At 34.1% G+C, this 27,078-nt stretch overlaps 1 protein-coding gene across 1 annotated transcript in view; it reads right to left on the bottom strand.

Annotated features, from left to right (window-relative positions):
- Positions 1–27,078, bottom strand: part of LOC137405089 (fibrocystin-L-like) — a 114,224-nt gene that overhangs the window by 45,074 nt on the left and 42,072 nt on the right. Inside the window, exons 32-53 of the mRNA XM_068091315.1 lie at positions 26,797–26,980; positions 26,644–26,673; positions 25,795–25,943; positions 24,986–25,187; positions 24,127–24,333; positions 23,608–23,745; positions 22,709–22,895; positions 19,613–19,757; positions 18,442–18,598; positions 17,494–17,573; positions 17,270–17,399; positions 16,221–16,387; positions 14,867–15,068; positions 13,425–13,574; positions 12,829–13,032; positions 11,280–11,430; positions 10,250–10,398; positions 9,741–9,887; positions 7,283–7,430; positions 5,708–5,817; positions 2,774–3,003; positions 1,738–1,941 (exon numbers count right to left, since the gene is read on the bottom strand). Of these exons, the coding sequence (XP_067947416.1) occupies positions 1,738–1,941; positions 2,774–3,003; positions 5,708–5,817; positions 7,283–7,430; positions 9,741–9,887; positions 10,250–10,398; positions 11,280–11,430; positions 12,829–13,032; positions 13,425–13,574; positions 14,867–15,068; positions 16,221–16,387; positions 17,270–17,399; positions 17,494–17,573; positions 18,442–18,598; positions 19,613–19,757; positions 22,709–22,895; positions 23,608–23,745; positions 24,127–24,333; positions 24,986–25,187; positions 25,795–25,943; positions 26,644–26,673; positions 26,797–26,980 (3,471 nt within the window). The remainder of the gene's footprint in view (positions 1–1,737; positions 1,942–2,773; positions 3,004–5,707; positions 5,818–7,282; positions 7,431–9,740; positions 9,888–10,249; positions 10,399–11,279; positions 11,431–12,828; positions 13,033–13,424; positions 13,575–14,866; positions 15,069–16,220; positions 16,388–17,269; positions 17,400–17,493; positions 17,574–18,441; positions 18,599–19,612; positions 19,758–22,708; positions 22,896–23,607; positions 23,746–24,126; positions 24,334–24,985; positions 25,188–25,794; positions 25,944–26,643; positions 26,674–26,796; positions 26,981–27,078) is intronic.

Raw genomic sequence — 27,078 nt, 5'->3', positions numbered from 1 at the left:
AGGTACTGATATTCCGATGGTTGTCATAAACTCGTTTATTTTTTGCAGTAGCTCTACTCAACTCTGTGAGCCAAACATTTTATAACAGTCAGGTTAGTGGCTAAATAGGAATATACTAGATTCAATTTAGGGTTACATGAAGTTTTTTAAATTAACCAAGTGTCAAGTCAACTCAACATATATCCTAAACATCTTTGGTGAACACTTTGAAAACTGAACGGCTTCAGGAAAGAGTTTCATTTTTTCACTAAGCAAAATTAAATTAGCATTATGAAAATTACATCATCTTGTCTAACATTGATAAGGAACACTTTATCTAATATTTCACTGTCAGCAAACCGTAACTGTCACGTAGCAATGCTGGTTTGGGAGCTTAAAAAACGTTATGTTTAGACTTTTTTATATCAAAGAAAGCAGTCTTCCATGCCCTAAACATTTGGCAGTTAAAGGTTGACTTGCAACAAAATGCACATGACAGTTATTTGGTATCAAAAGATTCACCATGTCTTACTCTGCTGTGTTGTAGGCGCAAAATATGTGGAAATGTGATTACAAGTTCTTTAAGGTCAAAACCGAACAGTTGATCGCAGCCATCATGAGACCGCCATAGATCGTTGTTATCAGGTTATTTCTCTGACGTAGTCATTACATTTGGTTATTGTTTTGTCACATGTTGTTCTCACGTTAATTGGAAGGCCAATAAAAGGCTCAATATAAAACTTTTTGTAGCATTAGTTTATGACAAACACTTTGGGTTTTACCGAAGACCCCGTATCAAGTATAAATGCTCGCTACTTTACAGTTTTGTTTTAACTAGGTCAAATTGTCTAGTCGTAATCTGATCATGTGACCCATACTTTGCAAATAATTTCTGCAGCATTTTTCGATTATCACAGGTGACCAACAGACCCATCATGTTAATCAGATAATGATATGTATTCCTTTGAGCTAAGGTTAAAAAATTAAACGAATTTTCACCGTAGGTTATAAGATATTAGTGCTAAAAAGTGACAGCATTACAATGACGATAAAATAGATGCGTAAGAACAATAGACATGGTTTTATTGAATGTGCGAAGTATATTGGTGAAAATATTTCGACAAATTCGGTTGCGTGAAAGTGTAAACAGAAGCCATCTCATTCAACTACACCCCATTTGAGCCATTTTGGAAAGATATTCTAATCTACGGCGGTTTTGTGATGGCTGCGATTAACTGTTCGTTTTTAAGTTTTTAAGAGTTTATAATCACATTTCCACATATTTGCACCTACAACACAGCAGAGTAAAACATGGTGCATCTTTTGATTTCAAATAACTGTGTTGTGAATTTTGTTGCAAGTCCACCTTTAAGTTAAGTTTCTGGTCCTCAATCAACTATTCAAAAGGCGCTAACTATTAGTCAGAGCTCATATTTTTTCATCAGTTAATTCCCAAACAGGTTTCACAATAAATAAAACATGTCTTGTAAATGCTGAAAGCTCAAACATAAAAAAAATTTCAAAATTCTTTAGTTTGCACAATAATGTATAAATTTGACTTGACATGTTTGCTAGAAAGTTGCTAGACATATTTGCTAGACATATTTGCTATTTACCTATAACAAGTTTGACAGATACAATTTACTTCACTACTAGCAGTGCCTATACTTTTTGTTTCGAATGCTAGATGCAACAGAATTTTGAAGGAAGACCTTACAAACTCGAGTAATTTCTCTAATGTTGAGAATGACAACCTACATTGAACATATAGAAGACTCCAGTATTTGAGGTGTTGGTAAAATGTCCCCCATTTTCATATGTGAGGTTGTATGTTGTGTGACCCATCAACATCACCATCCAACCAAACGGATGAGTCAACCTTTTTTTAAGCCAAGGTGCAAAACTGGTTCCGTGTTCTGTCGTCAAAAGAGCATTCTTGAAGTCGAGGGAAGCTGGTTGAGCCTGTAATATAGCATGTGTGTTTGAAAAGCTTGGTGACAGAAAAAAACAATTTCAACAAGAATTAATCAACACTTTATTACTTAGTCTTAAACGATTTTAGCAACGTTTATTTTCTACCCGCTATGATGTTTGCAATCCCCGCGAGATGAGATGTAAGACAGTGAGATGTAATTACTGAAATACTATATCATGAAGAATTGCTCAAATCATTGTCTCCTCCCATCATAACAGAAATCAGAAAATTGAAGGCAAACTATAACTCTGGAGAGTATAACATGCATATCATAAGCACAGAAAGATAGTCGCATGCTGTACATACTCTGCATAAAAATAATGTTACAAGTAAAATTAATGTTATTGAAGCTAATTAATTTATTAAGATTAAAATTAGTTTATTAAACATTAAAATTAATGTTATTTAAGCTGTACCGATCGAGCCAAACAATACTCTTAGAACTTTCTATTTGAGCAGAATCCGTAACTGTTTAAAATAGGTGTTCTTTGTTTTTATCTGCGACATTCTAATTAAATTAGCAGTATATTTTTTTTTAATTTTGGATGGCTGACTACAATAACAATTAATCTTTACTGAATCAAAACAAAATTAACACTGCAATGTTATGTTGGAGATTCAGTTTTAGAGAATATCACAGCATTGACCATCTTGAACATAAAAAATGTAAATAGTGTGACATTGCAAAAATGGGTAAGCCAACTGTCAGCATACAATAATGGCGCTACCGAGGACAGTTTTAAGAAGTTTTACATAGCTACTTAACTTGAAGATGGAGATAAAAATTGCATAAAGGGCATCAATACACTTTAAACTTACGTTGTTCCAAGAGTATCTGTGAAACGGAAGGGGAGTGTCACACACGCTTCCTCCTGGGTTGCCTATGCTGAAGTCTGGAGAGGCTGTGCAGATGTTAGGATCAAGTGATGGGTTAGTTGGAACAACCTTAGCATCAGCAGTTCCAGTTAGAGTGCCATCAAGGTCATGATAGGCTGCTTCATGCTCCCATCTATACGCTCCCATCTGAGGACTGTTTGTTTTTGTGATCTCTATTTTAAAAATAAAATTTTACAGATCAAAAGAGTGCTCAGTTTGATGTCGTCAACTTAGCAATGAAAATGCTGTAAATTCAGGCAACTGGTGGTATTAGGAAACCTAAAAAGACTGGCCTGTGAACAATTGTAAACATCTCAGTCAAGGCATCATATACAGCTTTTAAAGTTTTGGTTAGCAGCAGCAGTTTTCTCAAGCTTGGTTAACTACCCTTGTATGCTACTATTAGAGAATGAGATATGATAAACCAATAGGTTGGGGGTTTCAGAAACTGTACTGAAGCTCTCTACATTACACAGAAGGTTTTTAAACCAATATCAGATAAAACTAATACTCTGACACGCTGAAACTTGATATGTTATTATAGACCAGTGTTACAGTAGTACATGTAGTTATTACAGAGCATAGCATATGAATGACTATGGTCTACTGGTAATTAAACTAGAAGTAATAGTAGCAATAATAGTAATGATGAATCCAGAAAGATCATGTTCATGAGCAAGTAAGACCTTGTGTACACATTTTATATATTCCAAAAGAAAAGAGAAGACAAATCAATAGATCAATGAAGGAGGTAACCATCATTGAACTATTAAAACTCCGCGAAAATCACTAGATGATGAGAAGAATAAATAGAAATCACATAATGGGCTATTGACAAACAAGGGATAATCTAATAGCAACAACCCATAACGTGCTGAAAGAGCGGATCATTTAGAAGGATAAGAAGAAAAACCAAGAAAATATATAATTTTAATGACAGCAAGGAGAAAAAGTGGGCCCATAAATATTGCATTCTCTTAAAACTGAAGAGTAACTTCAGGCTATAAATACCAAATTCTCTTCAGCCAGAAAAACAAAAACAACAATGTAGAGTGCCATCTATGTAAACCAGAAAAAGAAACAGTAAACTACCTAGTAGGAGGATGTTAAGCACTTGTCAACAAATAATATAACATCAGACACAACATGATATGCAAGTATATTAACTGAATAGTTTGTGAATAGCATAACCTAAAATAAACAAGCATTTTTTTTAAACTCAGTCTGCAAGCTGCCACTGAGAGTGAAAAATCAAGTTACCATAATATAGTAACTTGATTTTCCATGTTCTTGTTTGTATGATTTTTGAAGTCATAGAGTAGCTTGCATATTATGCAAGCTACTCTATGACTTCAAAAATCATACAAATAAGAACATTTATGCTAGAAGGTCAGATACAATTATTCATAGTTGGGAGAAAAAACTGTGATCATTGTTGTAGCCTCCTCCATTATTACAGGTGTCAATAACAAAGGGACAAAAAAAGGTTTGTAGAAATCAAGGGCCCATAATTAGCGATTTCACGGCAGGGAATCACAGCCCAAAGAAATCAAGCTGTTTAGTAGCGTAATTTAGACCTCAGACATAGCTGCATAAAAACTGCTATAATTTATCTAAAACTTTTTGTAGAGACTTAAATAACTATGCATTAAAAAGCTGACAAATTTTTTTACAATCTGCTATGTCTTTCTTACAGTTAACATATTTACAGTTAATCTCATATTACGAGTTACAATTTAAATCGGGTACAGATTGTTTTTCAATGCTGAATTTTGAACGTACTTTTTGGATCCTAGAAAAAAATTAACCATGCTGTGGAAAAACTAATTCCACAAATTCGTATGTTTGCTACAGTTGGCAGAAAAAATTGGCTTTATATGTGCAATGGATTAGTTATGAGCCTTGATCCATCGAAAGCAAATTTAGATAACGGCAATTACGTTATCAAATGCTATGCTATGAGTCTGCAAATTTGTAAGTTATAAAATAATAATTTGGTAAATGCTACAAATATATATTTAAAACTGACATAAAAAAGCAAGGTTTATAACAAATGCAGAAAACAAAATGAAAACTATTAAAAATAGTATTTAGCATCTTTTGTTTCTTGGCCTCAACTACCAGTTCTGATCTGATGGTTGTGTTCATTTTGATTCAGCTTATTCTGGTTGATCAATATCTTCTTCGAGATCTTCTGATTTGAAATCTTCTGCACAGCTCTAAACTAGTAAGCATTTAAAATCCAAAAAAGTTTTATAGCAGAGCAAAACTTTTATTTATAGCCTTTTGGAATACTTTTCACGTAAAGAAAAAAATTTAGCTACGCAAAAATCTGGAACATAGGAGCTAAGCAAATATACTATCTTAAATAGTAGTACTGATTGTTGTATCATTATATTTTAAGTCAATATTAAGCTAATAGTAATAGCAATAATAGCCTGTTATATAAAAAAATTTGGTTAAAATAAAAATATTTTACACAAATGTTTATCAAAAAGCCAATCCACACGGGCGGCTTGGTTTATCTGGTTTATATGGTTTATTTGGTTTATCTGGCTAGGCTAATTCACTGATTGTCAGGATGGTATTGGACTTTGAAGAGTTAGGAACTGAGAAGATGTAGTGGGTACATGAAATCACTGTTCGCATAGTGGTTGGAGAGCTTAATGCAGTGAAAAGAGGCACTAAGTTATTGTGTAATTCCTCTGAGTCATCACGGCTTGAAGCGTGTCACATCATTTTCAAAGTGTAGCAACTCTAAGTTGCTTGCTGAGAAACCCCACTGCACTTTAATAACATTAAACCCCACCATCGGCGGTGCCCAGGAGATGATAATGACAATAATAACAATAATAATAGTAAGTTAAATAAGCTCACCTGAAAACATATATGTGTAGCCGCCACAGCCAAATGAGCATTTTCCATCAATGCTAGTTACACCAAGGGCAGCACAATTTGATGTGTTGAAGCCAATGAACTCAGTGTTGCTGAAATGATACGAAGAGTGCATAATTTTGTAAGATTTGACATAAAGAGATACATCGAAAACAATTATCGCTAACCAACATAAACAGATGTAAGTTTTGATATACAAAAAAAAATATTCTAAGGCAGACAAAAAAAACGCATCAAACTTAACAAACCAATATACAGTAATACCTCAACATATGACTGTCCATACATACAAAAAAATTCATTTATTTGAGCAACATTTTGAGAAATTTCCTGCCTTGGGATGTGAGAAACATTTGAGATACAAGCAGATGAGCTGGTTTGTGATGGCCACTAAATGGACAAGTATGCAAGAGGTCGTTTTTGAAAACAACATCATCTGGTCATTCTGGTGGAATCAGTTTGAAAAAGTCTTAGAAAGGTTAGCTAAAGGTTATAGTGCAAGCAAGGCAAGAAGCACCGACCTTGAAATGAATATTACAAAATTATGATTAGGACAAAATTAAAGTTAAGTTTACTAAAAAATTCAAACTTAGCTTTAAATGTGTAAGTTAGCTATATAAGTGGGCTTTAGGTAAGCTATATAAGTGGGCTTTAGGTAAGCTATATAAGTGGGCTTTAGGTAAGCTATATACATTTAAGTTAAAGTCAAAGTTCATATTATGTTACATAGCGTCAAAAAAGTCTAGTGTACCAAACGCATCGTTGTCAAGTTTATCTCAGACCGCAGTTAGCTACTATGTCTGTACCGAAGGTAAAAATTTCATACAATACTGCAAATAGTAAAGTTTTATTTTATTGCAGATCATATACACTAAATAGGCATTCGTTACTTTGTGAGCACAGCTACTGAATTACAACAATTAAAAACACACTTTTTCATTGTAACATCCTGTCTTTAGGTAGTTTTTTCATAGTATGGGAACGAATTAAATTGTATTCAGCTATTTTATGTAGGAAATATTGCTTTGAGATACGAGAATATTGACATATGAGCTCAGCCACAGAAAACATTACGCTCATATGTTGAGGTATAACTGTAATTTGGTACACCATTCTGTTATCTATCAAAAGTAAATATCACCAAACATGAATTGCGTGTTGCAAAGTTGTTTGTAAAAACATTATTAAGGGTTTGGGAATGTAAAAGCTATATGAAGATGCTACTCAATTTAAATGGTGCACCGCAAATAATTCTGATGTGGGCTTAGAACAAGGCTTCATGTGTCAGTTTGAAAAACTGACAGTTAACAAACATGGAATCAGTTCAAACATGTCAGACTGGTCAGACATGTCCAGACATGTCCAGACATGTCCAGACATGTCCAGACATGTCCATAACAGACACGGAGTCACAACTTGAACACGAAGTAAGTTTAAAAAAACATAGAAGATGGAATTTGTGAGGATCATTTGGTTTTATACCCTAAATCCTTCCAAGTACTGCAAACCATGATGTATATATATACATCGAGATTTAGGTAATGAAAATAAACGTACTGAACCATAAATCCTGAGCTAAAAGGAAGGATGATTCCTCGGTCTGTACAACCCGCTTCTCCTGTTTGAGCAGCAATGACGGAGTTTATTATTATTGGTCCATCAAACGAATATTGAGTGTGTTGGAGGTTTAACTTGCCTTCAATTCCTAGAATAAACAACATTTACTTGAACAAGAGTTCATATCACTGGCAGAAAGTTCCCATCAATATCTAAACCAAGTAAGATTTGAGGTGTGAACAAAATTTGTACTAGTTCTGGATTGGGGCAATTCATCGATAAACGTACAGCTTCGCAAAATTTTGAACTCTTCAAACACGTCAAAACTTAAAAAGCAGCTAGACAGACAGACAGATGTTTCGTCCGTTCAGAAAAATAAATGAGGTGCAAAAGATGTAGGGAAGAAGTCACAAAGCTGGCTATAAAGGCCAATCTGCAGTGATGATAGCATTTTGGTAGTTTATTGTTTTGGTATTGCCCAAAACACAAAAAGGCCAAACAATCTAGAAGTTGGTATTTGACAAGTCTTCCATGCTGAGCCAATCAACTTGACATTTTAAAAACTTCAACATACAAAACCACTCTATTGCAATATCTGCTTTTCATGTTGAAACTGTCTTCTGTTGGATCAAATATTCTCATAGGAAGACATTCCGTTCCATTTAATTCACTTCACAGCTCTTAAACCAATGATAAATATTTTATGTAACCGAATTACATAAAACACCAAAAAATGCATTGTATAAAATATCTTGAAAAAAGGCAACAAAGTAAATTGAAAAAAACTACATTAATAAAATCATAATCAATAAAAGGCTTTGTGGCCACTTTGCTTTTACACTAAATACAGACAACTCCAGGAGGCAGATAGTGTGTATGTACAGGCAACTCCAGGAGGCAGATGGTGTGTATGTACAGGCAACTCCAGCAGGCAGATAACCTTAGTCCAATTTTGAATCAGTAAAATATAAATTAACATAACACACACTATATTTTTTTATTTTTTTGTTTGTATTTCGGAAAATGTTATCTTTAGTTGCAATAGCCAGGTTTGACTGAGCGTCACTCATTCAAAAATTAGCTTACACAAAACTTTACTAGATCTATCAGAAAATATCGGTATTTTTTATCAAATGCAATTATTTTTTATGCTTGAGATGATCTGATTGCCAGGATGTTTCAAGATTAAAATTGACAAAACTTGATCGTGATTCAAAGGCTCAGATCAATCAAAAGTGCAATTATAACATCCAGAATTGCAAATAGACCGACAGCATAAAGATGAGTAACGCTTCGACTTGAACGCAATAGCCGATATCAACTACTATATCAACGATAGCAACTGGTGATGTAATTTCACTCGTGTTTTTCTTTTGAGTGTTTTAATCGTGATAAAGTTTTATTGATTTTAATCTAGAAACATCCCAGCAGTCAGATCAAATACTAAAAACAATCGCAAATAATAGAAAATATCGATACTTTCTGATAAAATCTACAAAAACTTAATGTAAGTTCATCTTTAAGCCTTTTTATATCACTTTTGCTTTTCTTTATCACAGTTTCTTTTTATGACAACACATAGATGAATTTGTAAAATTCTTAAGAAATTGTTTTAAAGATTTCTGATGATATTCTTCCACTTTATTTTAATGCTCAGAAAGTCATATCTTCAATTTTCTCACTACTACAACTCTCACTAGTCTTTTTAGAATTCATGATTTTAAAACTAAAAAGGAAGGCCTAAAGCTCTGCTTAATACAAAAAAATTAAGTGGGTAGAGACTGCTTACATGCATGTATGTACTGATTTATAAAGCTGATACAAGTAAAAAAGCTTTGAAGGCTGTATGATGGAAATTACTTTCATGTCGAGACAAATACATGTATTTTTTTCAAATTGTTGAAAATTGTTAGTTGTGTATTGAATGAAACCCATAAAGGGTTTTGATGCTGCTGCTGGTTTAAGCTACATTCTCACGGACTCTTGGCGATGTTCGTGGCTTTCTAGTCATGCTAAGTATTTACCCAAAAACTAATGTTACAGACAATGATTTGAAAAGTCAACTCTTTTTAACAAACTAAAGAATCATAATACACTAGTTAAACAGAACTAATAAAGCTATCTTGTTTTGAAAACCACGAAAAAGCATGGTTTTTAATTGCTAACGAGTAAACTTTAACACAGCTTAATGAGAAGACTATGCGTATAAACATTATTACAAACTAGATAAACTATTAGAAAAAACAAATTATGTAAACTTCATTTTGTGATTGGTCATTTCTATTAATTTTATGCTTTTGGACTTTTGCTTCTAGATGCTGAGAATATCATTAGAATAAGTGCACACACACGCATGTGCACGCACGCGCACACGCACACACGCACACACGCACGTGCGCGCACGCCCACGCACACACACGTACAATGACAATGGGGATTTATTAATAAAGATGCTTACCAGCCTTCTCATTGTTTGCCATCACAAATCCATCAAACTGAAGGTCTCCTCCATTTACCCACTCAGCACCTTTTTCACAATGCCATGCAGTCAGTGTCTCAAAGACCGCGGGGATGTTTTGGGTTCTTTGTGAGCACACTCCATCACCTAGGTGTACATGAAATTGTTTTTATTAAAAATGAATGCCTGGTAAATATGCCAAGGAACCATGATAGATACTCAAAAGACCCCATGTTTCTGAGCAGTAAAGAGTGAGTGTGCAGACACATTAACATTAATAAACGTATGTCATTTAGAGGTTACTCAAATAGCCAAATGAACTGGTGTCTCCTAATATAGCTTATGTGAAATGTTTCTTAATTATCTGCATTAGCAAACAAGCTTATGGGGCTGTAGATTATACTAATGGAAACCATTTTCAGAGCTCAAGGGCCTTTATTCACTCTTTTTTAGAAACAAAATATACTAGGTAGGGAAATATACAATATGAGAAAGGTCAAGGACCATACCATCCATAGGGAAATAGTCTGGAAAGGTCCAAAGCCCAAACCAGCCTAGGGAATGAGCGGTGTTGTTTCTGAACTCTCCAAGAGGAGCATTTTTAGGACAAAGAGAAGAATCTGCCGAAGGACCTGTAGGGTGTGTGTGCATCCGGTACCTGTAGTGTAGTAATTTTGTAAAAATTATCAAATGCAGTTAACTACTGTTAACTACAACTCCTTAATTACTATTCACTATGGCTAGCTACACTACTTACTATGGCTAACTACTACTTACTATGGCTAACTACTACTAACTATGGTTAACTGCTACTCACTATGACTAACTGCTACTCACTATGGCTAACTGCTACTTACTATTGCTAACTCATACTAATCACTACAAACTACCATTAACTACTGCTAGTTAATAATAATTACTATTAGCTATTACTACTTATTTCTAACTACTACTAGCTATTACTAGTTGCTAGTAACTACTAATAACTACTAGTATCAAATACTAACTACGACTGTAAGTGTTGCTTAATGCTATTTAAAAATATAAGGTCAGTCCTACTCAGATGTTACACACTTATGAGAAACTACTTAGCTCCGATTGTTTTCTCACGCAAATGGGATTAAGTAAATGAATCAAAGCCGAAGTGAATATAGACCTTGATCTACAAGTGAACCATTCTTAGTTTCTATAAAACAGATTAAATTGATATATGCCAAAATATGTTTTCCCAAAACAATATATACACAGAATCTAACAGACTGATCACAGAATGAAATAATGAAAGAATCAAGACATCTTTTGACAGATAGTATGTGAATTATATATCTATGATGCTTCATGGTGCCCAACTATTTACATGCAAGTAGATTTTATGTTAAAACTATAAATTCACCTACTTCAACCAGGTTATTGACTATTTCATTCAATAACAACCTATTGAAGAAAATTATCGAAACCCTTTATAAGGGGTGTTGTAGTGCATTTTATTGAGCCAACATCAGCTGATCATGTTTAAAAAAACTCTCACGCAATACCTACCAGAAACCAAAGTGTGAGCCTCCAGCAGCATGGTTGTGCCTAATGATGTTTGTAGGGTGTGTAACCCAAAATGCTGCCGGTGTTACATCATCGTTGAGGAGACTTGAGCTGGGTGTGACAAAGATAGCCAAGTTGTACTGTATGATATTTCCTGCATAGGAAAGATAAATTTAATCACACAAGCTCTATAATCCAATATAGTATACTATATAGAGAACCTATTGTATACAGCTTGCAATGCTTAGAGGTGGTCAACCTCAATTCACAACTTTTTAAGAAGTTGGCTACACATGGCTATAGGCTTCGCCTCTTGGACACCAATAAAACCACAGTTATTATTAAATTTTGCATATGAAGGCGCTGAAGCTATGTACAACATGACTGCTTTTGTTCAAAAAGATTCTATGCAAGATTTCTCAGTTTCTCAGATTTTCAAAGTAGTTGAAAAAATCAGTTTGGTATTTATTGCACTAAATGTATTATTGTTTAAAAACAAAGTAAAGGATTATTTAAAAATAGAATTGACCATACAAATTTATTGACGCATGTACAACCTTCACAAATATCGGTGTAAAATGATGAATTTATTTGAGAATCATAAAAATATGTTACCACCATTAGTCTTCTTGTCATGACCCAATTGATAGGTTTTACATTTGGTTAAAACATGACTATAAAATTTAAATTTATTAACCATTTGAATTAGCATTATATAACTGGAGTCAGACTTTTTTAATGATTTATTGACATTGTTAATATTTACAATTTAATTCCTATTTTTCTTGACTTTTATTTACAATTATATGTACTGAAGAAAATCTTGGTTGTTTCCTCACAAATTTAAAAAACATTCACGTTCTAAATAGGCATCCTGGGCAACTTTGCTAATTCTTTATAAAATTTGACGCAAGCTGTTTCACAATTTGGCTAAAAATATATTTTCAGTGCTTATGGTCAATACTATTGAACCATGCAAATGATACTAATTTATGCTTGAAACCAATTTTAAATACTGGTGGTCAAATTCTATTATTCTTGACTGTGGTTTAAAATTGTAGGTATCAGCGTAAAAGCTCAGCTGTTCCTTTATGAGTGTAAAGACATTTACATTACCAATAAGTATCCTGGCTAACCTTGTAAACAATTTATAAAATTTGACCAAAACTGTTTCAGTTCTTCTGAAAATGCACTTTCAATATCTAAGCTCAAAGGTTCAGCGTTTCGAATGCAAGCTTATGATCAGTAGGTCGGTGGTTCAAATCTCACAAGGACCATTGATGATGTTAGGAAGGCCATCCTATTACACTTGCTCTTGTGCTTCAACTAACTATTGTTCTAGTGTTAGTACAAGATACAACTGGCAGCACTGACCCAAAAATTAGTGGGCAGAGCTAGTAGAGGCAAGGTATTCATGGTCAAAACCATTGAACCATATAGATAATGGTAAATTAAGGTTGAAACCAGTTTTTTGTAAAAAGTTCGCAACAATAATTTAATTAATTTAATTTAACTAATTTAAGAATTAATAATTTCCAAAAGTTTTAGGCACCTGTTTCAATGCTGTCTTCCAGAAATAGTGCACCTCCCTTAATGTGATAGATCACATTGTTCTCAATAAGGACATCATGGGTGTTGTGTACGTTGATAGCTCTGTTGAAGGTCCTGTGTATGCTGCAGCCTTTCACATATGACATGTTCTGGTGACCATTCAGATGGAAATGAATCGGGTATCTACCCAGCCTAAAGGCCTGGCCTGCATAATAAATTGCATTGTATATAAGTTTACATACTATTGATAAATAGCCGAAATCAATGGTGATGAAAAAGAGCTGTCAACCAATAACAGTAGTTGGTAGTTGAGCACCATTTAGTTAATGATGGCGCTTTTTTAAAATCATACAATGTGAAAATTGTGGAACCCAAGCAGGTTAAGAGTGAGATGAGCTCTTTAGACTGCTGTCAAGTAGAGGTTTCTGGAGCATATACCATGAACTCTGCACATGCTCACCAGAATCTCAAATCCTAGAGAGGCAAAATAGTCAAACACCACTTGGTATGTAGGAGTTAATTTGCAAACCATAAAACGATACCAATGAGAATGACAATAAAATTGGTATCGTTTAATTTGTCAAAACAAAAACAAACCTGCATGTGTGACTTCAATGTGGGAGAGACGCCCGATGACCCAGTTCTCGTCTGGCACTGGAGAGTGCATCATAATTGCTCCACCAAACTCATCACTTCCCATTTCCTCTCCAAATCTTCCCTGGAAGCATGTCTGGGTTGCAAACTGACCTGCATAAATTATATATATACATATTAAGTACTCAGTATGTTTACCGGCAGCTTTAAAAATGAACTTAGACAAAATTTTTGGAGATATTATCATAAAATATCGATATTTTGCTATTATTTGCAATTGTTTTTGATGTTTGAGGTGATCTGACTGTCAGGATGTTTCAAGATTAAATCGACAAAACTTGATCGTGGTTGAAATGATCAGAGGAAAAATACATGCTAAATGACGTCACGGGTTGTAATTGTTGCCATAGTTAATATCTGCTTAGTGTTCTGTATATTGGCTATCTGTTCTGTCAATTTCTTCGTAACTATAGACGTCATATTCACATTTTTGCTTGATCTGAGTGTTTTAACTGCAATCAAGTTTTGTCGATTTTAATCTTAAAACATCCTGGCAGTCAGGTCACCTCAAACATCAAAAACAATTGAAAATAATAGAAAAATATAAATACTTTCTTATAAAATCTACTAACATTTTGTGCAAGTTCATTTTAAGAATTACACGGAGACAGACATGAAGAAAATCTCAAATAGCAATGAAACACAAAGGTTTCATTTTCCTAATTCTTCCTATAGTGGATTGTAGACAAAAAGTATGCAGGCTGCTTAGTAATAAAATCAATTTAGAGAAGACCTTTGAATCTGCTTTACAATGTTTTTTTGAGTTTGTGAGCATTTTGTTCTGCTGAAGGCCTTAATAGCCAATTTCAGTCTTCGCTTGCACTTTTCAAAACTGTCCAAGATACTGAAAGTGTACTAATTCAGGGTATATACAAGCATTATTCTAACAGGTATACTCATGACCCCTAAGATTCTATGAGGCGACGTAATGTCCTCGATTCAGCTCAAGATGATGAGTCAGTGAGGTATAGCAAATTGAGGAATGGTCTGTCAATATAGGTTTCACATTAAACCACTGAGGTTTGTGTATGGAGCTACATAGCCTGAATACTTCTATGAACTTTTGCTCATATTACCAAAAAGTAGCATTGGGTGACATATTACAACAGCTTGTGCTGGTAATATAGGTCTGCTGCATGGAGACAGTAGAGAGCTACATTTCCTTGAAGCTATAGCAGTATTCCAGTATTCATCACTTATCTATCAATTGTCTATGGACTAAATCTCTGTATCAAAACTTGCTAGACAGGCTGACAAACTAAAGTGCAGTCTGTCATCGTCATATGACATGTTATCTACTGAACCACATAACAATGTTTCACAAAAACTGAGTCATTATGTATTTTTTAACAATTGTCTATACCATGCTATTGCGCGTACAATACCTGTGTCAAATCCGGCTTCACACGCCTCTATTGTTTCATCCCACTGATGATTGATAGATCCTCGTACTACGACATTGTGAGAGAGTAGTCCGACCTCTGCTTTCATCTCAAGCATGTGACCTCCGCCAAGGTCTCGTGTCTCGCCGAGGTGTGAATACGTGAGACTTTCGTTCAAAGTTATGGTGCGTCCATCGGATGATACCTTGAAAGAAGCCCAAATGCTACTGTACATCATTTTGTCTGCATCTACTGATTGCGGCTAAAGATTGCCGGTATCACCATACAACAGACAGTATAACAAAATAGATGACGAAGGTAATGTTTTTAAATTAGGATCTGGTTCAACCACTTAAATTAAAAATGACAGGCTATTTGTGGTACAATTTAAAAGGCTTCTTCTCTGAGTAAATTTAGAATCATTTCTTTGTGGCCATAAGAGTCAGAAGGTTTATTAACATGTTAGCTTCTTAGTAAGAACAAATTAGGACATTACTATATTCGTACTTCATAATAAATTTGACTGCAATTAAACTGATTTGAACTTTTTCCTCAAAAGGTGTAGCCCCCTACTCAGCCTACAAGTTTATACACAGAGACCACTCGAGGGACTTAAATAATAAAATTGTAAAGCCTTTGAAGTTACTTTAGATAAGATTTTCCTTAAAGTACAAAAAGAATGTGTGTTTATAAAACACAATAACAGCAGAAAACCTCAGGCAAAGCCCATGATACATATACACTGTAAGCACAGAGCAGTCAAACACTAGTTTGTTAAAACCATGAAATGTTATTCTGTATAAAAATACAGACCTTCCTACAACAAAAGGGGTTTGAGCTCACTTATTTGTACTTATTACATATACTGGGTAACCAGTTTTTCTGTTGTCAACGAATAGGCAATTATATAAACAATTTAAATCTGTGAACGCATTGCTTACAGAAATCAAGTTATCCTGCAGGCTAGGTATGGCTAGATTTACATTTATTCTGTAAGATACACGCAATTTTGTTCAACTATATAATTTGAGAAATAATTAAACTAAAGTTTAATAACTTTGATATATATCCAAAAGAAGATTTGTTGCAATGCATGTTATGAATGGTGACGGAATAAAATTTATATAGCTAAAGTTAATGCGTACATGTAATGTTATAGTAGTTGATAGGCCCGAGCCACTTTTTATGACTAATAATTTAGGAGTGATATAGTCAGTACAGCAGCCTAGTACAGAAGGTGGTGGGCCAGCCTATTGGCTAACCACTGGCCTGCCACTTTTTGTAATAAACACGCCGCATAACAGGCTATTTTTAGGATATGCTGACAAATTTATACGCTTCAATCATGTCAACATACCGCTGCGATTTGCCTCTTTTCATTTTCCTTCTGCGAGTGTCTGTGGCCAGTAGAGGCTATAGCAATTTCGTCTCCGACCTCCCAGTCAACTGGCTGTTGTAGCACGATGTCAAAATCACCAGCATTGGCAGAGCTTCCAAGCACTGTCCATGACACCTTAGGAATGCCTGCAAGCATAGGCACTTTGCACAAAATTGCAAAGCTTGACAAAAATAATTCAAATGAAACTTGTCAATTTTCCATGCGTAGTATTGTAGCTGCACCAACAACAACAGCTTGCATAGTGTTTTTGCAATACCAATGATAATGTTTTGGCATCGCTTGAAAATACATTTGTCTTTAGGTAGGTGAAAGGTTCCCTGATGTCTTCACCAAAACATCAGGAAACCTTTCAGTTTTTTCATAAAGCTGTTAAAACATGACAGTTCCTGTATTAAAATATAATAGTAAACGAAATATTTTTTAATAAAAGTAACATTAGCATATTATTTATGCTATTTCGTAGCTGTCAACTGTTTTAGCTAGCAAATTTTGCTCCAATTTCTGCACAAAAATGCAAAAGATTGTACTTCTATTGACAATAATATACAATTTGGTGAGCGAGGCAGGCAGAGAAGTAAAGCTGATAGGTTATTACTGAGATGAGGTGCCTCCGAGCCTTCAGTCTTCTACAAACCAGCCACTATGTTGTCAGCTCTACCCATATAATAATTACCAGGCAAATGGGCATTATTTTACTGCATTGCAAACCAAAGTGGGATATTTTATAAATTTTCACATTTCTTTGGGACTGAATTAAATTATAACCAAAATGTTTTCACAGCCGGCCAATTTTAAAATACTATAATATAGTATACCAGTATAACATTGGCTATGCTTTTCTAAATTTAAACAACTCTCTGAACAAGTTGTGGAATTATTCTGCAAGCGATGAATTTATGGCTAAAATAAAGCAAACGTTATCACAGTAGTTTATTGTACAAATACGAGCCATCTGCATATTGCATGTTAATATTTAAGTACAAAAACCAATGAGGCGAGAAGCTCACCATGCAAGTCTAGAGTTCCATTTCTAAGCGCAAGGGTTTTAGCTCCATAAATGGGCATTTCCAAGGATCTGAGGTGACCGTGTAAAGTGATGATAGCTCTGTGCTGAAATGGCTCATCTTCTGTTCCAACCTACAAAAGATTTTTCAAATTTTTCACAAAAGATTACAAGTAATTCAAAGCCACTTTGTCTAGTTGATAAAAAAGAAAAACATATTCCTCTTACCTCCAGAGTACCTCCATCAGTAATAAGAATATTCTCTGCATTTAGCTCTACATCTTTCTCATCAAACACAAGCTTACCCCCTTTAAAAACAAATTATAAGCTCATTAGGGAAATATTAGGACAGTCGTTTCTAGTGATTATGTATATAAACTGATATCCAAGACACCGATTGTTTTCCTCACTAACCTTTAAAAACAAATTATAAGCTCATTAAAAAGAAACCAAGACAATGGTTTCTAGTGATTCTATTTATCCTGATAAAATCGAAGATTGAATGTTTTCTTCAGTAATTTGGCAGAAAAGACAGTAACTTTTTAGTGATATTCGCAAGGGCTACACAGACCAGAACTGTACAGTGAAGGACATTCTCAAGGATTGCTTGTTATTCTCATTAACCGCTAGCATATTTATGACAATGCCATTTTTGAAGTTTTAAAAAGCACAGCCTTAACAAACAGGCATTGCCTGATATGAACAGTAAAACAGTGTTTCGAACTAACGGTGTCATGTTGAACTAACTGTTTATGTTATTGAAGTCATGTGTGAAATGCATTGACATTGTACTAGAAAACAGGATTTCTCTGTGTGCACATATAATGTTTATTTCTACAAATTTTGTTTAAGCTGCTAGTAAAAAAAGCCTGGCAACAGATTTTTCAGGTTTTAGGAAACAAAGCATTTTAATTCGCTAATTTAAAATCAAACTACGCTTGGATTTGTCAACCATGATCTTTCTTTTTGTAACTGCCAGCTAAACATGGTCACAATCGTGTGTACTAACATAATTGGACTATTTTGTTTTTATTATTATTATCATTTCAGTTTTACCAATTTTATTTTATTAATAACTATGGAAATTATTTCAAATATATATAATATATACATTGCGTTTTTCAATATTTTTGGAATTTATTGCTTTAGATAAAGGTCATTAGTAGAACTACTAACCTTGAATGAGAAGGACTTTAAGAATTGGAGTGTCCATATCCAGCAACAATGTTTGTCCAGATCGAACAACAACTATCTCGCCTTCAGCAGGAAGAGGGTATCCGCCCCATGTAAAGCGTGATGACCAAACATCAATATAGTAGAACTCAATGGGAGCCTAAATAATCAAATCAATGGACTCCATCAAGACCTTGTAGGGAACATATTAGCTAATTGATGAATCGTACAGATGAAAAACCCAAGCTCATGTAACTGATTGTAACATTGTGACTGTAACATTGTAAAATACTAGCAATCATACTCAACATGAGATGGATCAAACACAAAGTCCTATTCTCCCCCATTCAAATTGTCATCGCTAGAATTCTCTTCTGTAATGTTTTTTCTTCAAAACTAATGCTTTTTATGAGTAGTATCTGCCTATGAGCCAACACTCTTGGTAATCCATTTGACACATCCACTATTGTTCATCCATCCTTTTTTTTGTAAATGAATCCCAATTCCTAGCAGAAATCTATTTTGCAGCATTGCTTTTATTAAAAGCGTTTGTATTATCAAAGGTGGCAGGTTCATTCTATTAGCAAGGCAGGCCAATACGATAGTGAAGTAAGGCTTTTTGTGCTTTGTGGTTTTCACTAGAGCTGTTGTCTTTCATTCTTTTGTTAATTGTTGTACATAATTCCGACAGCACAAAAAACATGGACAATTTTGCTATTGGTGTTTTTAAATGACGCTTTCTCAGCCATGCATCGCCTACCGTTGATGACGACTAAACTATTCCGGTCAAGCAATTTGAACCAGAGAAGGGAGGTCGAGTTATTCTGCAGGTGCGTAGCAAAACCAGGACTTTAAAATCAAACTTGCAGACGTCGACTTATATGTTTCATTGACATGTACATTAGAATTTATGGTAGATTAAGTGATACGGTCTGACAGGGCAACATTTTCAAATTCTGTCACAAAATCAAAAGTTGTTTACTCTTAAAAATTCAACAATGTATAAAGCCTCAAGCTGACCTTTTGTGAGTAAAATCTTTTTGGATGATTACAACTTGCTAACATTTCCATTTCTTTATGCTTTTTTGCTAGAAAAATTCTTTTTTTCAAACTTCTTCATATTGGTAAAGCTTCCATTATTAAGACTTACCCATTCCTTCTACAGTATATATACCTGAGTTGTAGCGAGCCCATCGGTTCCTAAGAGAACTTTCACATCGAATTTGCCGCTAATAGCATGAGCACCAGTGTTACACACAATCACGGATGCATTCTTGTCAAGTATTGGGCAATCTACTCCATCAATAAAGACAGCAGCGCTAAAACACACAAAAGGCACAAGTATTGGAGAGAACTATGCTAAATATGTCAAAAACAAATTCTAATATTTTTGGAATGAGAGCCCCATGACGAATATCAAGGGTTTTTCATACTTTCTCTGCTTAGAAAGTATGTATAGGAGGGTCCGTTTAATGGGGGTCTGTACAGGGGATATGCATATGGGGTATGCAGAGTTGGTCTATGCATGAAGTATGTGAGTGATGTATATGTATATGTATATATATATATATATATATATATATATATATATATATATATATATATATATATATATATATATATATATATATATATATATATATATATATATATATACATATACATCACTCACATACTTCATGCACCATTCAAGATCTTAGCTGTTCCCAGTAGCCCACTTTTCTGCAACTCACATTGCAGAAAAAAGTGCGCTACTGGGAACAGCTAAGATTTTGAGGCGAGTGCTCAAACTCGCCTCAAGATCTTAGATATATATATATATAGGGCCTATATATATATATATTTATATATATTACATGTATATATAGGTATAATAGGTATATGACAATTGGATGCTATTAGCATTCCACAAACTAATTGTGGTAGTTTAGGCGGTGATTGGGTACATGATGGTGTACGATGATGTTATGATGGTGCATAAGGATATACATGTATCTCACAACACCTGAGATCCTGTAAATAAGCAATGTTCGTAAGTTGTATAGAAGTCTTTAGTAAATATTGAAAATGTTGTGAGCGGATTCGTCTGCAAATTTTCTTAAAGAATAATTATCATATTAATCATAAGTTGGTGAAAGCGGCATTCAGTGAATTTCTTTAATTTTGTAAGTATATGCAGACTTAATACACCCCTTTTTGTTATTTCAAGGTTATTCTAGAAGTTATGTAAAAACACTTAAATATTTTGCCAAAATATTTGGCCAAATGTTCAAAATGGATACAACTCCTCAACAGCTGTACTTCTATAGACAGGGTAAAAAAAACTGAGGCCCTGTTAGTTTGTGTCTTTTTAGTTTATAGTTAGATATAGTTACAGCCACAACTATTAGCTCATACTCTGAAGCCATAAAAATCCGCTGACAAAATCACCGATTTATAACAGTATGTATAATTGCATGTTCGAAAATAAATTGATAATTTATATATGACAAATGTAAACATTTCTACTAAAACCATGCCATAAGTTTTTGCAATTCTACTGCCTGATATCCTAATTCTAAATATTGCTAACCAATGTATTATGTGTAATCAGAAAAATTTAAATCCATTCAGTGGACGTGAAGGCTTAATAGACTTCTTGGTTTTAATTGTTTTAATTGGTTGTTGATATCTTTTATTATAGTAATTATTAAATTGAGTGACTGCTATTACATACCATATATTTTTTTGAAACCCATAAGATTCCACTCTGAAAGTTATTAAGTTATTTGTCTACAGTAGCAAACGCATCTGAATTGTAGATGAAAAACATGAAGGCACATCTTTTGACAGCTTCAGTGTCTATGTGTATCTTTTTGCATTGTTTTTCTAGAAAAAAGTAGACAATTAGACTAACTACAAATTTCACTGTCATACAGCCCCTGACCAAAGTGATATTGGAAAAAAGAAAGGGTACTGATGGTTGAGAAATGCAATATTAGCAGTCAAATGGCACTGCAGTGCAGTAGGATAACTGCAATGGTAGCTGTAATGTACTGGGTGTGGGTGTTATTATATACAAAAAGCAGCAATAATGAAAGGAAAAGATTATATGTTTGTATCTTTCCCCCTGCAATAGGAGAAATGCAATATCGGCCAATATTAGAAGTAAAATGCAATGATATTATTAGAATAACCAATATTATTAATATAGTAATAATATATAACCAATGCGCAATTATGTTTACATTTCAAAACGTCACAGCTAACAATATCAAGAAGTTGTGACATTTATATAGATTTTTAGAAAATCTATTTAAAAAAGTGTTTGGTCATGACAAACAGCAATAATGAAATAAAAAGATTATATGTTTATATCTCTCCCCCTGCAATAGGAGAATTGCAATATTAGAAGTAAAATGCACTGCTTTTATTAGAATAACCAATATTATTAATACAGTAATAATAAAAAATCAATGCACAATTTTGTTTACATTTCAAAACGTCATAGCTAACAATATTAAAAAGTATCAAAAAGAATATCCAAACTTATAATTAAATATTGTAATAATCTCATTAGAATCGTTAGAAAAAAATTTTATTGTCATTTCCTTTACTTTCACTGCTTTGGACATCAGTTAGAATACCAAAGTACTCAAAAGTTTCCAAAATGTCAGTGACTTTGAAATCGGCAAAAAAGAAACGATTTCTGTACTTCTACGCTAATTACAGAAACCGTCGCCAATTCGACAATGCTATAGACTGGTGAAATGTGCACGTTATTTTTTCGTGAAATGTGTACGACTAATTGTTCTCTTTTCTGTTGCTCGGCATTTTTTTTGCCTGATAAAAGTAAAGCTTGGCCATTTTTAATAACGATTTTCAGCCAAATTAATCTGTCTATTTACGTATAATCTGATCAGATGAGTTAGTTTTAAGATTTTGCGGTAACCTTTCAAAGACTTGGTAACATGTTTAAATAGGTTTGTATGTGTTTTGTATCGTTGTTATAATTTAACGAATCTACAAAAAATATGGTTAAATTTGTTGATGAGATTTCGATGCAAAGGTTTCGACGTTGTTGATGAATAATTTTTGTAAGTTGTGTGCACATGCATTTATCATAAAAACTCTCAAACATTTGCTCCGCTCGTTGTTCGTGGGAACAAAAGGCTATGATATGGGAAAACTTAGCAGCTGAAGCGTGAGTTGAGACTAGGCAATGTAGACCAAAATAAAAGGCGAGAAAAACTAAAGCTGAGTGGCACAACTCGGTTTTTCAAATACTCACTTAGGGTGGTTGAGAGAACTGCCTGTTATAGTCAAGTCTGTGCCACCTGCAGTGCCTCCTCTCTTAGGTGTCATACCAGTCACATGACCTCCCAGTGTTGTGTCATAGGTATAGGCTGAGGTTAATGTCACATTCTCAGTAGAAAGGGTCACAACGACATCACATATAACATTCGACACACCCATGGCTGTAAATGAGTACAGTTGCTTTCAGTTTAGTAATAGGAATATTTACTAGCAGCTCAAAAGACACCAGGTTGCCAAGTATAAACTGCCATAACATTTTAAGTGGTTTTCAACCACTGAAGTAGAGAACTTGTGAAACCAACTTTTTTGAGCATACTGTTTGCAATCCGAATAATATTTGTAACATCTGGGGTAAAAGTTTGAAGCTGTCTTGCTCTTTAAAAATCTAAACTAGGAAAAATGGTGATGCGAACATTAGTTAAATATAAATACTACAAGGTTTCTGCGCTGGAAAGAGAATCAATAATAGAATTAAACAGGACTGACTTAGAGTTGCAATCTTTTGTCAGTTTTGATAATCAATCAACCTAAGCCATCAGTAGTTGACAGAACTTTGACTAACCAGAATAGCGAACAAATGAAAACACTATTTTCTCACCATATTAGTACCGTGAGAGAAGAAAATACCCTCACCATGCTGAGACCATAACAAGCTGATAACATATCACTAGAACATTTAAAATGGAGTTACATTTAGAATGCATTAAATGCAGAGAGCTTCTGTCTATCGGCTATGGTTGCGCTCAGATTAATACATTAGTTCAATAATGAAAAGAAATTTAGTTGTGCTAGTTGTGTTGCTACCTGAGGAAAGTATCACTACAGTAAAAATAACAATGAGTAGATCCTACAATACACAACAAGAAAACATACCATGCGATGGAGTAGTACAGACAACTTGAGATGAAGTGACAGCCACATTTGTACACAATTCACCACAGATTGCTACTGTGATAGAGTCATCCATTCCTGCACCTGTTATGGTAACACCCTGTTCTCCTCCAAATGTTCCTGTCAGATAACATCAATTGTGGAACCAAAAAATAGCAAAATGAATCAAGTCAATTAAATTTCTCTAACAAAAGGCTATATTTGAATGTTTAGGATAGAATCAGTGCTACTTAAAAATAATTCAACTCACCTATTTACATAAGGAACTACAAAAAAGTATTTTCAATGTTTCTCGAATTTGAACTACAGGCAATTGTTTATGCGATAGCCACTCAGAAGCATTGAAACTTTGCTCACAACTGGGTGATGCGTTCACAAGATGAAGCCACACTAAAGTTTCAGCCTTTTACATGTATATAACAATAGTATTAATGACTGACATGATCGAGTCTTAGTAATATGTTCGCCTAAGTACATTGTCTTACTATTGTAGTAGTGTACCTCTAGCTGGTGTAATTAAATCAGCTTGGAGCTCGTAAGTGAATGGTACAGCAGCAGACTTTCCCTTTCCATCCACATTTACGATGAGATCTGTACGCCCAGCAGCATGCTCACCAAGGGTACATGTGATTTCTGATGAGGTCGCTGACACAAGCACACAGGTAGCATCATCTAGTGTGATTTCATTAGCATCCCTCAACAGAGTGCCTGAGAGTTAAACAAGAGATGACATAGAACATGGTGACTAGTGGCATGCCATAACATTGCAAGAACTCATAATTGATGAGTGGTTAACTATAGACAATTTTGATCCAAGGTTCTCATATCAATTTTCTTGTGAAAAAATTTAAATATACGTTGAATAATAACTGCTTATTTTACAACGCATCATCATTTTAATACCATGTTTATCTTTATTTATGGTCAATAAAATGCAAACTGTGACTGCAAATTTTTACTATACTAAGACCTGTATCTGTCCTTCCATCGGTCTGAAGCTACATAGTATTAGAGATAAAAGATTATTACAAGCAGGATATGAACTTGCATCATTCAGTTTGGTAGACCAACACTGTAACACATGCACCAATCATTTGCCTTCTGAAACACTTTTTTGTTTATAACTTGTAGCTATAAACAAAAAGTGTGTTAGAATAGCGGTGCAAATAATTATTCTCTGTGTTCTATTACCACCTGTGACGATCTCTTACAATTAACTAGACTGCAAAGGTTCTTGTTATAATATATAACATAACAGAATAGAAAAAGATATACTCGTTAGGTGAGTGATGGAAAACTTTACGTTAGTTTTAACCAATGGTGTTCTACAGTATAAACAAGTACATGAAAAAAATCATACCAGCAATCGTGATCATCTCCCCAGTAACACCACTGTTTGGTGTCACACTAGTTATGGTAGGAGTGTCATCAACATTAAAGGAATAGAGCAAATCAACAGGTGCAGAGTTGTCAGGAGTTCCATGAAATTGCAAGCTGCACATGTCTGTAGTATCTGCAGCTGGTGTCTCACATTGTATAGATGTTGCATCGTATTCTTTTATCTGTATGTCAGAAGACAGCATATTACATAGCTATATCAGATCAGATAAGCTGTGGATGTACATAAACAAAAAGCAATCATCAGCACAAAAACAAAACTTAAGTTTTCTTACTCATTACTTTTACTTACTTATTCATTTCAAAATAATCTGTGCCTAAATACTTGGCTGTGGCATAGGGCTAAATTCACTAAAATATCATAACTAAACAGCCATTGTTTGATTCAAATGAACATTAGAACTAGAAGCTTTTATAGAGATGAAGCAGTTCATAGACCAATAAATGAATGTGAACATACTGTCTTCTAGTCTGTAACCGATGATGATGAAAATATGGTAAATAAAAACTAGAGTAACTAGAAAATAGGTTTTGCAAAAAGAAGAATTTGTAGAGCAATAAAAAGAGCATCACATACATCTAGGTATAAAAATATTACGAAATAAAGTTAGCTAAGGTGAATGATAGTGCCACATTCTAGGTAAGCTACAGAATCGATAGATCAAGTCAGAAAATGCATACAAAAATTTTCACTAATGGGTCTAAGAAGAATTGTAACACTGCTGACAGCTTATTAGGAAAGTTGTGATATTTAAAATAGCATGTTCAGACCTCACAGACAGCTCCCCCACATTCTACAAGGGTCTCATCAAAAAAACCAGCTCCTTCAATTGTGATAAGAGTGCCTCCATGTATTGATCCTGAAGAGGGTGTCACTGCAGTAACTGTGCCCAGGCTAGTCACATAGAGCGAGGAAAGTCCTATTAACAAGTTATGAGATAGCTGAAACAGCAAGTAAGGCTTAACATTGATTTTAAACAAGGAAAAAATAACTACATTTTATAAGGTAAGTTAAAACTGCTAATATTGTTTTATCCAGTAAGTTAAACAATACTGTTCTTATAAGGTAAGTTTAAAAGAGCTATATTGTTTTATAAGGTAAGATAAAACAACTACATTATTTTATGTAGTAAATTAAAACAACTACATTAGTCTACAAAGTAAGTTGAAACAACTACATCATTATATAAAGTGAGGTGAAACAACTACATTGTTATATAGAGTGAGTTGAAACAACTACATTGTTTTATAAGGTGAGTTGCAACAACTACATTGTTATATAGAGTGAGTTGAAACAACTACATTGTTTTATAAGGTGAGTTGCAACAACTACATTGTTATATAAAGTGAATTGAAACAACTACATTATTTCATAAGGTGAGTTGCAACAACTACATTGTTATATAAAGTGAGTTGAAACAACTACGGGCAAATAATTAGCACAGCAAAAATTTGATTCAAATACCAACTCTCTAACTCAGCAGACCAAATGAGTATGAAAATAGTAAAATAAAGTCAGTAAGCCTAACTAGATGAATGAGCAGTTAGTAGAGGAGCAAGAAAACAGAACTAGTTAAATAAAAACATTGTGACTATTATTCTTGTAGTCAGTGTAATTACCTGCAAAGGATTGGCTGTAAGCTGCATAGCCTGAAAAAAGAGCAAACGAGTATTGCACAAACTAGTCCAGCCTTAAATACAGATACAACTCTTCATTATATGAGAAAATAGGGGATACCCCTTTGTTGATAAATATTAAAACTGTATACGTACCGAGATTTTTATTGAGAACAGAAATGGTGTGGTTGCCAGCCGAAACAGGCGGAAGTGAGCATTGAACCTCTGAATCCGTTACCAAAGTGATCACACATTCTACGCTGCTTGCATAGACAACTAGGTTGAAAGAATCGGTTCCAAAAAGTGAACCAGCTAGTACAATATCAGCAGCTCCTGTTACCTGCAAGCGATGTATTTAACTGTCATAAAATTGATTTGCATCAAACAATTAAAGTGAGGTTATCAAAGCCTAGTTTGCCTACATAATGGGTAAAGCAT

This window comes from Watersipora subatra, chromosome 9 (genome assembly GCF_963576615.1).
Source record: "Watersipora subatra chromosome 9, tzWatSuba1.1, whole genome shotgun sequence".
Lineage (NCBI taxonomy): Eukaryota > Metazoa > Bryozoa > Gymnolaemata > Cheilostomatida > Watersiporidae > Watersipora > Watersipora subatra.
The sequence above is the reverse complement of the archived record's forward strand: the minus strand, read 5'-3'. Positions and strand labels throughout refer to the sequence as shown.